At 33.1% G+C, this 12415-nt stretch overlaps 1 protein-coding gene across 1 annotated transcript; it reads left to right on the forward strand.

Annotated features, from left to right (window-relative positions):
- Positions 1-4088: 4088 nt before the first annotated feature.
- Positions 4089-8190, forward strand: LOC107942217 (cytokinin riboside 5'-monophosphate phosphoribohydrolase LOG7). The gene is made up of 7 exons (XM_016875850.2): positions 4089-4417; positions 5417-5514; positions 6172-6202; positions 6325-6424; positions 6555-6625; positions 7268-7411; positions 7582-8190. The coding sequence occupies exons 1-7, from the start codon at positions 4310-4312 to the stop codon at positions 7675-7677; spliced, it is 648 nt and encodes a 215-aa protein (XP_016731339.1). The 5' UTR covers positions 4089-4309; the 3' UTR covers positions 7678-8190.
- Positions 8191-12415: the final 4225 nt, after the last annotated feature.

Genomic DNA, 12415 nt, shown 5'->3' on the forward strand with positions numbered 1-12415 from the left:
GTAGAGACAAACTCGACAATGAGCTTCATTTGGATAGCAATGCAGATAGGCAAGCTTCTGTTTTGATAGCATCAAAGAAAAGAGACAAAAGGTGTCGCTATTGTAAAAAGTTAGGTCACATCAAAGCAAATTGTTATAAAATGCGAAATAAAAGAGTTGCTGAGAGTAACGAGAAAGATGTAGCTGATGCTAATTTGATCGATGAAAGCGGTGATGATTTCTTGTTAGTGTCAACAAGCGATAACTCTAAGCTCACGTTCGAGTGGATCCTAGATTCGGGATGTTCTTTCCACATGGGTCCCAATAGAGAATGGTTCTCTACATACAGTTCGGTTGAAGGTGGAGTTGTGCGCATGAGAAACGATTCATCTAGTAAGGTAATTGGTATTGGTACTGTTAAAATTAGGATACACGATAGGACGATTATGACACTCTCAGATGTCAGGTATGTACCTGATTTACGAAAGAATCTCATCTCCTTGAGTATTTTAGACTTGAAAGGATGCAGAATCAACATCGAGTCAAGCGGCATTAAAGTATCTCGTGGAGCTCTCGTTTTGTTAAAAGGTAAAAGAACTGGCAGTCTTTATATTCTGGAAGGTTCTACAGTGACCGGTGAAATCAGATGTCCCTCGTCCATTACAGAGTCGAAGTCAACTCATTTGGAGCGGAGGCAACTTGGTCATAGGAGGGAAAAATGTATGACCGTTTCGTTGAAGAGAGGTTCTCTTTTGGATGCAGGTTTTGAAAAGTTAGGGCACTGTGTTCGTGAAAATCAGACCCGTGTTAGTTTTGATTTGGCAGTTACAAGTCGAAGGCTAGAAGTCTTCCAGTTTCTAAGCACAGATTCGATTGAGTTAATTCCCTGCATAGTTCAAGATAGGCTCGTGGCGGGCTTTGGCAAATATGGCGTTGTGGAAATATAAGTCAAGGTGGAGATTTGTTAAGTATGACTCCTATTTTTAGTCAAATTTGAGAAATAATCTTTTAGTTAAACTCTGTTTATTTGTTTCAGTCAAACACTGATTAGTTTAGATTATTTTATTATTATTTGACATATGAATTTAGCCTATAAATAGGCTATTTTACAACCTTAGTAAACACACCCATTAGATATTAGAACTCATAACACATTTAGAGAATTTTGTGTTTACGTTTTGAGGGTTCTTTGTTTTCAGGTTTTTGGGGTTTAGTTTTATCTCCATTTTTAGTACTCTTCGTTCTTTTGCCATTATAGTAAAATTATCTTTGCCCGTGGTTTTTTATCCTCTTTGGAGGGGTTTTTCCACGTTAAATTTGTGTGTTCAATTTCTTAATTTATTCCTCTATTTTTGTTACTTGTTGCTTAATCGGGTCGATCCCTAACAAAGGCTAAAATGAAATATAAGACAAACCTATATGCATGTGTATTACAGACACACATGCATGTTCAGAAAACAAAATATCAACAAAATTTTGAATATACATTTATGTGTTTAAACTATATATGTAGTCCTTAAAAACAAATGATATTTTGATCTTATCGCATAATTAGAGGTATTTATAAGTTGGTAGCCTGATTCATTTTAGGTCGAGTTTAAGTTTATGTTTTTTTTTATCTCGAGCTAGTTTAATTTGATATTTTCTAATTTATTGTTTAAAAATAATAAAAGATAAAAAAATTTATTATATTAATATTTATATATTTTATAATTAAATTTAAATAAAAAATATTTTTATTACTTTTGAATTGTGAAATGGGTCATTTAGGTGGTCTAGATTGAGCTTGGGCTTAGAAAAATATTTTGGAATAGGGCTTCATTTATCCCATAATACCTCTTTGTGTAATCGAATATTTTGATTTTTCTTTTTACATTTTTAATAAATTTTATAAATTTTTGAATCACAACGCAGAATGAATCTAGACAAATAGATGTTCACATTCAAATGAACTCAGACATTTATTTTTATCCAAGTTGATTCTAAATGTGCACTTTTTAACATACAATGGTATGGCATACCATATTAACATACTTATCCATGTGTAATCTTAGATGGTAACTTTTTATCCCTTTTGTCAGCCACGTCATCCTCCATTAATGATGAAACGATCGATGACGGTTTCATTAATAAAATGTTTTACTTATTTTTAGCCATTGAGTACTCAATTTAGCGCAATTTTCTTTGTAAGACTTCAAGTGATATTTTAAAAAAAAAAGAAAAATCTTATTAAGGGAAAAATTAAGAGTATTTGCCGATTTCAAGAAAAAAATTAGAGATATAAGTCAAAATTTTGATTATTTAGAGAAATAGATCGATTTTTCGTAGATGTAACAAAAACGCATCTTGCACTTTTTGAAAAACACATTTTCCAATTAATATATTGCTCATTTAGTTAGATGGTCAAATATTATTATTTTCATGCTTAAGTCCCAAGTTTGATTCCTATCTCAAGTTATTTTTTTATTTCATGTTGTTTCAATTTTTTTTGTTAATTTTCAATATTTAATTAATTTTTTTAACTAATAAGCATGTTTTCAAGTTATTTTATTTTTAATTCATCTTTTTAATTAATAACTCTTTTACTTATATAAATAAAATAATAAACATGTAATTATAAAATAAAAATATATATTTTTATGTATATACTATTATTTTAAAAATATTTTTTAATTAATAACTCTTTTATTTATACAAATAAATTAATAAATTTTTAATTATATAATAAATATATATTTTTATATTTATTATTATGTTAAATATATTTTATTTTTTAAAAACATCAACTAATTTATATATATATTATATTTAAAATATTTATTTTTCCATTGTGGGAATGATAAATTCTAATATTATAAAATTACATAATTATTTCAAATATTATTATTTTTATATGTAAAATATTCAAATAATTATTTCAAATATCATTATATTTTCACCTACATTGTGGGTAAATTCTAATATTATAAAAATAATAATTATTTCAAATACACATACAGAAATATATAATACTAAAATTTACCACCCATGATATGGATTGAATAAAAATATATTTATTAAAAATAATGATATTTGAAATAATTAATTGATTTTCTAATATTATAATTTATCATACTCACAATGTAGGTGAAAAAATAATGATATTAAAAATAATTATTTGATTTTATAATATTAAAAATCACCATACCCGCAATGTAGGTGGAGAAAATAAATATTTGACATATAAAAATTATATATAAATAAAAATATAAAAAAAATTAGTCGGTGTTTTTAAAAAATAAATATATTTAACATAATGATAAATATTAAAAATATATTATATCATATACTTACATATTTATTAATTTATTTATATAAATAAAGGAGTTATTAATTAAAAATATTATAAACATAGTGATATATAATATATATTTTTATTATATAATTACACAATTATTATTTTATTTATATAAATAAAATATTTATTAATTAAAAAGATGAATTAAAATAAAAAATACGTTTATTAATTAAAAATATTAATTAAAAATTTTAAAAAAAGTTTGAAACTAACAACATGAAAAAAAAAAACTTGAGATAGTAATCTAACTTGGGACTTAAGGATGAAAATAATAATACTCAACTATCTAACTAGAGAAATTAACATTTTAGAAAAAGCGTTTTTTTCTAGTACGTATTTTTACTACATCTCTAAAAAATCGATCTATTTTTCTAAATAATTAAAATTTCAACCTATATTCCTAATTTACAACAATTTTATTTTTATTTAATTGTATGGTTTGAATGAGAATTAAATTAAAAAGGTAAACATAAAATAAGTTATATGCGTTTTTATGGAACTAATGAATGATTGTATGTTAATGTGATATAAATCATCCATTATTCCATATAATATTGTTGGTTTGATCAACCAAACCAAGCCACAAAAAAGACATTCTTTGAGAACTAGTGGGTAACAGTGTAATGTCTAATTTGTAATAAAGTTCCCACTTCGAGTTTATTTTGTTGCATTAATACAATAATGATCCCTGTCGCTCTCCATAATAAAAATAATATTTTCCACCTTCCAAAGAAATAAAAAAGAAACCCCTAAAGTAAACAGAAATTGATTAAAGGGTGTTTATACGTGATGACTGAGATTACTTTTTTGTACTATTTTTCTAGAAGAAACTGAAAATATAGAATTCAATGCGGCATTTTTGGGAACATATTTCCATTTTCCTCCCTTGTCTATATAAACAAATACTCACCTTGTTCTTATTTCCCAACCTTCTTCAAAGGACATCCTTCTCATTGTTAGAAAAAATAAGAGAGTTAAGAGAAAGAAGGGAAGATGGAAGAGACAAAGTCCAGGTTTAAAAGGATTTGTGTGTTTTGTGGAAGCAGTTCAGGGAAGAAAGCTAGCTACCAAGAAGCTGCTGTGGAGTTAGGCAAGGAACTGGTAATTTATAAAACTATCAAAAATTTCTTACTTTCTTTCCTCTTCTTTCTGCCTCTGGGATATTTAATCTTATCTTCTTCTTCTTTTTTAGTTTCGTTTCTACAGTTCAACAGCTTCTGAGGAAGTGCATTTCCTGAAAATTTAACACAACTTCGATTTGGGACCATTTTTTTAAAAACTATATTCTAGTATTTTTCCATCTCAAACTTAGATGTTAATTCCAACATGGAATTATTTCTTTGTTTACTACAAAATCTGATTCAATGGAAGTTTTGCTTTTAACATACCGGTTTCTTCTTCATTAGTGGAAAACTGTAAATATCTTAAGCTAGAATATTCGTTTTGGATGCCTAAAATTAAATTTTCTTATATGAATTGTTTGCTATTCTCTTTCTTTGAGCGTTAGTAGTTGAAACAATCAAGCCTTCGACGTGCGCTTATGATTGTAGATGGGGGATTAGCTGTACAAGGAGAGGAGGTTTAGGGTTTATGTTTGGCATGAGAGAGAGAGAGAGAGAGAAATAGGCATTGCTCGCTGTAACCTGCCTGTCAGTTGAGCAGCCTTCTTGCATGATCCTTCTCTTTCATTTCACTTTCTTAAGAACCATATGAAGATGAAAATAGTACAGCAACATTAATAAGCATAAGAAAAAATAATATTAATAATAAATAATCATAGTTTGCTGCTTTTTCCAAGGGAAACAAACGTGCTTGCTTTGATATAATGACTCCTTGAGCGTGTTCTTCTCTTTGGCATTTCTACAAGAAAACCTCCATGATTTTTGTTTATGGGGTTCCATGAAAATATATCATTCCCTCTTTCCACTCAACCTTTTATATTTGTTTTTTCAATGTCTTAATGCTTCCTAGTTCCCATCCTTAATTCTTGTATGGACAAATAAATAAAAAAATTAACGTTTATGTCATCGTGACACGTGTTTATGGGGGGTTGTTTTTCAATTTATTAAGTGAAAATTGTTGTTGTTTTGGATTATGAAGGTGGAGAGAAGGATTGATTTGGTATATGGAGGTGGAAGCGTGGGATTGATGGGTCTTGTTTCTCAGGCAGTTCATGATGGTGGGCGCCATGTTCTAGGGTTTGTTTTCTTTATCTCTCTTACTAAACATCATTGGTAATGAAATTTGTGTTCTTTGGGGATTTCGAAATGGGGTTCCAGTGTTGATATTTTAAGAGAGTCTTTTTCCCCTTGAACCATGCAAATTTTTCTCTAAATTCTCTACGGCAGTGGGTTTCTTAACAAAGGCAGACATCATGGGATCAAATGCAGGTCCAGTCCAGAGCAGAGAGAAAAGAATTGATTTATCCTATTTTTTATTGAAAAAGTAAAAAAGTTTTAAGTGGCCAAAATGGATTTGTGCAGAAAGGAACATGGTCTATCTCGTACATCCTGCTAGAATCTAAAAGTTCCTTTACTTAAAGTTCTTACAAAGGCTGCCTTTTTCATAAGCTTTGGCGGTTTGGGAAAGTGAATCTCTTTTGATCCTTACAATTGTACACCAACTTTCAATTATATTTCGTTTTAAAGTTGAACACTCTACAGTATTTGTAACTTTTTTTAATTTGCAGTCACTAGATTGGAAAGCCGCTTCTTTTACATAACTAAAATGCATTTCTTACGTTAAAAAATCGACTTTGGTGTCGCTTGTAAAAACATTTAACTTTTGTTGTAAGATTTACTCTATTATAGTCTCTGGAATGATACTCATCCATGGTTGTTGGATTTTGCTTGCAGTGTTATTCCAAGAACTTTGATGCCCACAGTGGTATGTTTTTTTTGCCTTTGGATCTAATCTTCAACTTGTTCCGAGTTGTTTGCAATTATATCCGAGTATCTGTTAACAATTTCCAATGAAAGCATTCATTTATTTACACAAGTTTGCTGCAGATTATTGGTGAGACTGTTGGAGAAGTAAGAGCTGTATCTGATATGCACCAAAGAAAAGCCGAAATGGCACGACAGGCTGACGCCTTCATTGCGCTTCCTGGTATTACTTGTTATTGGTTAATCCATCGATTTCGACATCATAACATATGTATAATTTGTTAGAAATGCAATTAGAACCGCAGTTTATGCTTACATGAAAATATGTAATCTTTCCTATAATTAAATTTCAGGTGGCTATGGAACCCTTGAAGAACTACTGGAAGTAATTACATGGGCGCAACTTGGGATCCATCGTAAGCCTGTACGAAATACAAATCGGTTTGTTTAGTTATCTCAATCATTGAATTTAATGATTTGGTGGAAGACAGATAAGAGTTTGATCTCTAATAATGATAACTCTTTGATTAAGATATATTAGTGTGAGCCAGTCCTATTTTCTCTCGATGTCATGCATGTTTTTGTATTTTGTAGAACTCAGCTTTGATTGACTGGTTTTACGTTAATTTATATTTGTATCATGTCTGCAAGCAAGATGCTAGGAGTTTGATTTGTCGTGTTCCTTGAGTAGTAAATGTTTTGTTAGGTATTTTTGGTAAAAGTTGACGTGATATTTAGTTTTATTTTCTGATAAAAATTATGATGGATTAGAAAGAAAAACTTAAGAATCAATGCATGTGGCGCTTCAATTGAATTCATCACATGGAAAGATAGCATAAGATTTTGGGAATTGATTGCAAGATCTCCTTTCCAATGGGAGAAAGGGGTTCTTACCCACTATTCAAAACTTGAAACAAAAAACAATACAAAAATGTTGGTCAATCTGTTGTTGCGTCTTAGGTCACTTTGAGAAACCCAATAATTTAATATTATAAGTTGATACAAATCCATTTGGATATTATACTTTACTCCAATAATTTAAAAAGAGATTTATCCCTTTTTGCAGGTGGGTCTATTGAATGTGGATGGATATTACAATTCTTTGTTGTCTTTCATTGATAAGGCCGTTGATGAAGGCTTCATTTCGCCAACTGCCCGTCGCATTATCTTGTCTGCCCCAACTGCTAAGCAATTGGTCAGACAACTAGAGGTAAAGCTGGCCTAAATATGTTCAATTAAGAGCAAATACAAACTGTTTTATGAGCGTGAATAGGATGTTTGAATTATATGTACCTTAATTCCCCTTTCATAAACCATTCCTTGTTCAAGCAATGATTGATGAAAATTAACTTAACTGTGGTAGTTTTCTTTACTAAACAGGAATATGTTCCGGAGTGCGACGAAATAGCATCAAAGCTAGTATGGGATGAAGTTGATAAACTTAATTTCGTGCCGGGATCCAGAGTTGCCACGTGATCCATCGACATCAGCTACATTTTTCTCGTTTTGGGGTTCTACCTACTAAGTATATACGGTCAGAATACTGTCCAGCCAAAGGACAGTAATTGAACATTTTGATGGAATTTTTGGAATTTGGCCAGCCAACTCAAGTGTCTCCAAAAAGTCTGATATGCAGGTCCATGGAGAAAAGATGTAGTGTCACTTTCCCTATAGCTAGTTGTGAAAGCTTGTGAAGAAATCGTCACATTCAGATCTTTATCTAATTCTAGTATTGTTCATAGCTATAAATTCTTTTAAGGTTCTCGGTATTAGTCAATCTAAGCAAAGGATGGATGTTACGATACAAAACAAATGAGTAAAGAAATGGTAGTATTTGGTTAAGTTGGCTCCCATATATGAAATTAAATAATATTAGTCATTAAGATGTAACATGAGTGGAATATTCTTTGTATTTAATCTTAATTTATTCCTTGACTCGCAAATTGACACTGTTATTTTTCCATAAACTACTACTATTTCATCACTTTTACCCTTACTGCCCATTTATTTACATGCTAACATGAGATTGGATCAAAATGTATCATCAGACATTTTCATGGTTATGGCAATAATGGAAGGATTGATCTAATGATGATTTAGGGCGGGTTTGGATGGGCGATTGGGTGCGGTGCATTTAGCTTATTTTTTGTCTCACGTTATAGTATCGCTACAGTATCTAATCTCACCGCCACCGTTGTTTTTACACTAACCGCACGTAAATTCACCGCCCATCCAAACTCACCCTTAGAAAACACACGTTGAAGTAGAGTTATATATATCAAGCTTGATTTACTGATCTGAGATAGTGAAAGAATTGATTGCCATGCAGCTGCCCACGGTGGAGATGGAAGAGAAAGGGCTTAAGAGGCCGAGGGTAAGGCTAATTATGTTCCTTAATAATTAGACATAAAATAAAGAATAGTCAATATAAATTTAAACTTGAAATTAGAAAGATTAGTAAATATTCTTGTAAAAATAATAAAATTTTAAAATAAGCTATGTGAGTGACTAAAAATTATCAATTAAAATAATTTTATTGTCATATGTGAAGAAATAATAATATTACCAAAAAGAAAGCAGCCTAATCTCAGTTTAATGGGTGTCAAATAGACATGCAGGGGTGTTTTTGTTCACAGAGTTTAATATACATTTTAGAATTGAATTCTATCTTTGGATGAAGTTCATTTGGACGTAATTTTCTTTTCCTAAGAAAAAAAAAATACCAGCAGATCGGGTTTGATATCATGGTACAAGGCAAGGCAATAACTATTGGAACCCACCCATTGTTTGAAAAGTCAAAAAGGGTGGGCACCGAAAGTAGAAAGTAAAATTGGTTGGCAAGTTGGGTTAAAAGTTGGCATGGGATAATTGCAATTTTGGTCCCTAATTGTATAGGGACATTGCAAGTTGATCCTTGAACCTCAACTATAAATAGGCCTAACCATTTCTTACTTTCTTCATCCCACACTTGCCATTCTCTACTTAAGGCAATTGTTCTCTCTCCCTATTTGTAAACTTTCACTTGTATTTTTGGAGTGAAATATATTTGGTAGTGCCCGAGGACGTAGGCAAAATTTGCTGAACCTCGTTAAAATTCTAGTGTTCTTTATTTTTGTTTTGCATATTTTGCAAGTGTCATTGTAGTGATTTATTGTGCTATTAAATTACGATAGAGGGATATTCTGGCTAGGAAAGATCTGGTATGTAAGCGATCCTCGTGATCCACCTCTCTTTCCTGGGAATTGAACTTAGTGTGATTTTTCAGTACAATAATTTTACTCTTTCACACGCTTCCGCGCAACAATTGGTACCAGAGCCAGGTTCGTACTTGGGGAATACGACCGTTTACGGTACTATTCACGTATACGGCACTATTCACGTATACGGTACTATTCACGTATACGGCACTATTTACGTATACGGTACTGTTCACGTATACAGTAGTTGGGATTGAGGAGAAAAATGGCAGCAGCATCGTCATCAGCAAGGACTACTGTGACAAATGCAAAATTTGAAGTAGAGAAATTTGACGGTACCAATAATTTTGGTATGTGGCAGTGTGAGATCCTGGATGTCTTATGTCAGCAAGAGCTGGATATAGCCCTTGAAGAAAAACCTGACAAGATGGATGACAAGGAGTGGGCCAAGATCAATAGACAGGCGTGTGGTACAATTCGCCTATGTTTGGCCAAAGAGCAAAAGTACTCCGTCATGAGGGAGACATCAGCGAAGAAGCTGTGGGATACATTAGAAGAAAAGTTTCTAACGAAAAGTCTTGAAAATAGGCTTTATATGAAAAAGAAACTTTTTCGGTTCACGTATGCACCCGGTATGTCGATGAATGACCATGTGAACTCATTCAATAAAATTTTAGCAGACTTGCTAAATTTGGATGAGAAATTTGAAGATGAAGACAAGGCATTATTGTTGTTGAATTCCCTTCCTGATGAATATGATCATCTTACCACCACATTGCTTCATGGGAAAGATTCAATCACATTTGATGCAGTCTGTAGTGCGTTGTATAGATCTGAGACTCGAAAGAAAGATAAAAGAGATCACAGAGATACAACTGCAGAAGTCTTAACAGTAAGAGGTCGTTCACACAGCAGCAAACCTGGTAGAAGGGGTAAGTCCAAAGGGAGACCCGCCAAAGATGAATGTGCCTTTTGTCGTGAGAAAGGGCATTGGAAAAAGAATTGTCCTAAGTTACAAAAGGGCAAGTCTATTTCTAATGCATGTGTAGCGGAGCATGATGAGGAGTCAGACTTTAGCTTGGTTGGCATGGCAATGGCATGTCAAACGGATGAGTGGATATTGGATTCGGGATGTACTTACCATATGTGTCCTAATAAGGACTGGTTTTCTAGTCTTGAAGAACTAGAAGGTGGAGTTGTTTTTATGGGCAATGATAGTGCCTGTAAGACAATGGGTGTAGGTACAATCAAATTGAAGAACCATGACGGCTCAATCCAAGTTCTGACAGATGTTCGCTATGTACCCAGCTTGAAGAAAAATCTCATCTCATTAGGGGCCCTAGAATCTAAAGGGCTCACAATCACTTTGAGAGATGGATTACTAAAGGTAGTAGCTGGGGTATTGACGGTGATGAAAGGCACTAGAAGAAATAACTTGTACTATTTAAATGGAAGTACAGTTATTGGATCAACATCAACAGCTTCTGTGAAAGATGTAGATTCAGAGGCTACCAGGTTATGGCATAGGCGATTGGGACATGCTGGTGAAAAAGCTTTGCAGACTTTGGCGAAGCAAGGCTTGTTGAAAGGTGCAAATTCTTGCAAATTGGAATTCTGTGAACATTGTGTTCTGGGCAAGCAGACGAGGGTAAAATTTGGTTCAGCAATTCACAATACGAAAGGAATTCTGGACTATGTTCACAGTGATGTGTGGGGACCTACCAAAGTGGCTTCTTTGGGAGGTATGCACTATTTTGTCACTTTTCTTGATGATTATTCAAGAAAAGTATGGGTGTATCTAATGAAAAGAAAAAATGAAGTTTTGGATGCATTTCTGAAGTGGAAGAAGATGGTGGAGACTCAGACAGGTCGAAAGGTCAAACGACTTCGATCAGATAATGGTACTGAGTACAAAAATGATCCATTTCTACAAGTATGTCAAGATGAGGGCATTGTGCGACACTTCACTGTTCGAGATACACCACAGCAGAATGGGGTGGCAGAACGCATGAATCGGACTATACTGGAGAAAGTTCGATGTATGTTGTCCAATGCTGGATTGGGCAAGGAATTTTGGGCTGAGGCAGTTACATATGCGTGCCATCTAATTAACCGATTGCCATCAGCTGCAATAAATGGAAAAACTCCTATGGAGATGTGGACTGGTAAACCTGCTACTGATTATGATTCTTTACATGTTTTGGTTCCACTGCATATTATCATGTAAAAGAATCTAAGTTAGACCCAAGAGCAAAGAAAGCATTATTCATGGGTATAACTGGTGGTGTAAAAGGATACCGTCTCTGGTGTCCTGATACAAGGAAGATTGTTTTCAGTAGAGATGTAACTTTTGATGAATCAACCATGATGAAGAACGAGGATTCACAAAAGGATGACAAAACCAGTAGTACTTTGCAGCAGGTGGAGTTTGAAAAGGTTAATGATGATCCAGCTAATATTGAAAGAACAAATGATGAAGAAGTTTCGACCCAAGAACTTCTACAGCAACAAGATTCAATTGCATATAGGAGGCCAAGAAGAGAGATTCGTAAGCCTGCTCGCTTTGACGATATGGTGGCCTATGCACTTCCAATTGCAGATGATGATGTTCCTTCCACTTACACAGAAGCAATAAGTAACTCTGATGGTGTAAAGTGGAAGCAAGCTATGAATGAAGAAATGCAGTCTCTTCATAAAAATAGGACTTGGGAGTTGGTGAGACTGCCCAAGGGAAAGAAGGCAATTGGATGCAAATGGGTATATGCAAAGAAGGAAGGATTTCCTGGTAAAAATGAAATTCGATACAAGGCTAGATTGGTAGCAAAGGGTTACGCTCAGAAAGAAGGAATAGACTACAATGAAGTGTTTTCTCCAGTTGTGAAGCATTCGTCTATTCGGATTTTGCTAGCCTTGGTTGCGCAATACGATCTTGAACTAGTTCAGCTTGATGTGAAGACAGCATTTTTACACGGTGATTTGGAAGAGGAAATCTATATGACTCAGCCTGATGGATTCAA

Source organism: Gossypium hirsutum, chromosome D09, assembly GCF_007990345.1.
Source record: "Gossypium hirsutum isolate 1008001.06 chromosome D09, Gossypium_hirsutum_v2.1, whole genome shotgun sequence".
NCBI classification, from domain to species: Eukaryota; Viridiplantae; Streptophyta; class Magnoliopsida; order Malvales; family Malvaceae; genus Gossypium; species Gossypium hirsutum.